Source organism: Amphiura filiformis, unplaced genomic scaffold, assembly GCF_039555335.1.
Source record: "Amphiura filiformis unplaced genomic scaffold, Afil_fr2py scaffold_458, whole genome shotgun sequence".
Taxonomy (NCBI): Eukaryota; Metazoa; Echinodermata; class Ophiuroidea; order Amphilepidida; family Amphiuridae; genus Amphiura; species Amphiura filiformis.
The window spans coordinates 2,265-5,860 of NW_027305922.1; the positions used below are offsets into that span (position 1 = coordinate 2,265).

At 39.4% G+C, this 3,596-nt stretch overlaps 2 protein-coding genes across 2 annotated transcripts; both read left to right on the forward strand.

Moving 5' to 3' along the window:
- The first annotated feature begins 312 nt into the window (after positions 1-312).
- LOC140145601 (zinc finger MYM-type protein 1-like) lies at positions 313-1,623 on the forward strand. Its single transcript, XM_072167298.1, has 2 exons — positions 313-792; positions 1,519-1,623. The coding sequence occupies exons 1-2, from the start codon at positions 313-315 to the stop codon at positions 1,621-1,623; spliced, it is 585 nt and encodes a 194-aa protein (XP_072023399.1).
- A 150-nt stretch (positions 1,624-1,773) lies between these two features.
- Positions 1,774-3,156, forward strand: LOC140145600 (zinc finger MYM-type protein 1-like). The gene has a single exon (XM_072167297.1). It carries the CDS (start codon positions 1,774-1,776, stop codon positions 3,154-3,156), a length of 1,383 nt encoding a protein of 460 aa, XP_072023398.1.
- Positions 3,157-3,596: the final 440 nt, after the last annotated feature.

Sequence of the window (3,596 nt, forward strand, 5' to 3'; positions counted from 1 at the left end):
TTTATATAGGGGGCCTATATAATTCTGTGTCAACACTGCACTGAGCCCTTAATGATGCATAAGTCTTTGGGGCAAGTTTGGTTTATTGGTTAACTTCATGTCTGTGTTTTATTTCTCTAGAAACGATTTGATAGCGTTTTACGATGCCACCGCCAGCATTTGGTGAAAAGTCTGCGGAATTACAGTGGCTAGGGCAATCTGCACATCAACCGCTACAATTTCCTTTTCCAAATAGGAGTTTTGGAATAACAAGACCAGTTAACAGGTCATTTCAAAGAAGCTGGTTCGAGAAATGGCCGTGGATTCACTACGATGAGGACAGGGACCTGCATGGCCTTCTGTTTCCCATGCGGAAAAGCATACAAAGAAAAGAAACTTTATGCTCCAACTGCCGAAAGCAACTTTATAACCAAAGGATTTCATAACTGGAAAGATGCCACAATAAAATTTGGTAACCACGAGGGCACTGGCTGTCACACGGATGCAGTCTTGAAAGTAGTAACACTTCCACAAACCACAAGTGATATTGGCGAGACACTTTCACACAAACATGCCACAGAGAAAGAAGCAAATCGACAGTGTTTCCTCAAACTGCTCTCAAATCTGCGATTTTTGGCTAGACAAGCCCTGTCCATGAGAGGTGATGGTAATGAGGATAATTCAAACTTCATACAGTTGTTTAAACTTCGAGGTGAGGATGATACCAGGATGACGTCGTGGCTGCAGAGAAAGCAGAGCAAGTACACTTCAGCAGAGATGCAAAACGAAATGCTCAAAGTCATGGCACTCAAGGTTAGCAACTATTTCAAACTGTTGCGATTTGGTAGTTCACAGCATCTTGCGAGTGGTAGTGAACTTTGTCAAAAATTGCATTGATCATTTCATAGCTAGTGTGTAGAAGAATTCAAATATCACAGATACACTTTAGTATAGGTCCTGTAGTTCTTGAGTTATATTGTATAGGTTGAAACAACAACACTTTTGTAAAACGTACATAACTCATTAACAACAATAAATCAAGCAAGTTTTCAAAGTATATGATTTGTGAACTTTTGCAAAACATATGTAGGCCTATAATTACTAGTATTATTTTTCAATAATAATTGATTTAGAAATAAGATAATGAAAATCTTTTGGCTGCTTCGACCAACAATATCTTGTCTACCCTTAAGGTATAACTAACACGAAGTAGGCATAATAAAATAATAAATATGTCCAATGTCTATCGCATTCCAAATTTCCAATCTCTTGTGCAAAAAAAATGTTATAATCAGTATATCATCATGTTCAGATTTGTTAGCAAAGAAAGAGCGAGAGGAGCATGATTAAACGTTGTATATCATGTATAATTAAATAATAGGTCTAATTATTTACTCGCGCTGTGTACATATTGCTGGAATATCATAATTTACTTGATAAAACTTAAAATAACGGACAAAATATCCATGACCATTTAAACTAACCCATGCAAATAATGCAATTAACCCATCGTTCATTTATATTTCTTTAAATGCACAGGTTCTACGTGACATTTCCGCTTCCATACAGAACACTCCTTTCTATACGATAATGGGAGATGAGACCCTGACGTCAGCAGTAAAGAACAGGTTGTTATATGTATAAGATGGGTAGATGATGATCTTCAGATTCATGAGGATTTCATAGGTCTCTATCACGTTACGTCCACTAGCGCTGAGTCCATAATTAATGTAATTAAGGATGTGCTGCTCAGGATGAACATTTCAACACACAAAATGAGAGGCCAGTGTTACGATGGGGCAGCGTCGATGTCAGGAGTCCATCGCGGCGTTGCAAAGCAGATACAAGATGAAGAGCCTAGAGCCATCTACACATTGCTACGCTCATGCCCTAAATTTGGCATGCTCAGATACAATTAAGAATATCAAAGTTGTTAGGGATGCTCTTGATACTAGCAATGAAATTATAAAGTTGGTCAAGAACTCGCCTAAACGTAGCGCTATGTTTGCTGAAGTTAAGCAGGTTGGAAGAATGTCAACGTTAGTTTCAGAGGACGACGAACAGGACGCGGATGACTCCGCCGATGAAATTGATGACGTGCACGAATCCTCTGCGCCTAATTTGTCAAAAATGTGCTTCACAAGGTGGACAGTAAAGGCGACCGCGCTAAGAGGAATTATAGAGAACTATCAAGCACTATCAGCAACGTTTGAGAAATGCCTTGATGATGAAAATCAAGATTCATCAATGAAGACAAAGATCAGAGGAGTAGTAGCACATATGAATACGTTTGATTTTTACTACGGGACTAGACTAGGCGAACTCATTCTGACTCATAGCGACAATTTGAGCAAAACACTGCAATCAGCTACAATGTCCGCAACGGAAGGGCAAAAAGTGGCAGAAATGACGGTAACAGCCATTATTGGAATTCGTGACAAATTCGGCAGATTTTGGGAGAGTGTTACGGCTGACGCAGCAAGCCTTCAGCTGGAGGATCCAACAGTTCCTAGGCCCAGAAAGCGTCCACGACGTCTGGAGACAGGCGATGCATCGCCCTTTCACCCATCAACTGCTGAAGACCATTATCGCCTTATGTACGTCGATGCCATAGACAACATTACAAGTTGCATTCAAGACCGTTTTAATCAACCTGGGTACAGACAGTATCGGAAGTTGCAGGATCTACTGCTGTATGCCGTGAATGGCAATGATTTTGAATCCCTACTCAAAGAGGTAACCGCATTTTACGGTTCTGATTTTGACTCAGAAAGTACACTCCGACTGCACTTGAACATCCTTAAAGAACAGTGTCAAGGGAAGAAGGATATCACGTTTGAAGAAATCCGATCGTATGTGACTCATGATTTGTCTCCTGGACAGAAGGCCCTTATCTCAAACGCTGTCACTCTTCTTAAGTTAATTCTAGTTATGCCAGCAACCAACGCAACAAGCGAACGCATGTTCAGTTCATTACGAAGGGTGAAGACATACCTGAGGGGGACTATGAGACAGGACCGGCTTAATTATATTATGACATTGCACATCCATAAAGAGAAAACAGACAAACTGGATCTAATCAATGTCGCCAATGAGTTTGTGGCCGAAAAAGCTGACCATCGCATGCACATATTTGGTAAATTCAAGACCACGGACATAGTTAAGATTCAAGTCTGATGGATGAGGTTTCTTGGGGTTTCTTGAGCCTCATGGCGTGTCTTCAGTAAAGGCTTATTTTAAAAACTATACTCATGTATTCAACAGGCGAAACAGCCGAGATAGTATTTACAATGAGTATAATTAATTAAATTATGTCTTTTATTAAAAAAACATAGGCCTATATAACTTTGTTTTGTACTGCCACATTAATATTAATTTGTGTTAGCTACATCAAAGTACAAGAAAAGCCAACTTGTTCCTTTGATTAGCACACGGATGTTTGTCATTGCAATCATACAATGAGCATAACTTTCATTATGTGATGGAAAACAACACTACAACTAGAAGGCTATATATTTGTACACAAATACGGCTATACCCGCATGTTATCGGTGTAGCCAAACTTACAGTCCTTATTTTGCTGAGGACTTAAAATAAAGAAATTGTAAATAGTCGTC

What these genes read in the sequence shown, in the direction of transcription:
- LOC140145601 (XM_072167298.1), top strand. Translation starts at nt 313, where the DNA reads ATGAGGACAGGGACCTGCATGGCCTTCTGTTTCCCATGCGGAAAAGCA. An exon ending in TCAAAGTCATGGCACTCAAG is followed by an intron (nt 793 to 1,518) that starts GTTAGCAACTAT and finishes TTAAATGCACAG; the next exon opens with GTTCTACGTGACATTTCCGC.
- LOC140145600 (XM_072167297.1), top strand. Translation starts at nt 1,774, where the DNA reads ATGGGGCAGCGTCGATGTCAGGAGTCCATCGCGGCGTTGCAAAGCAGA.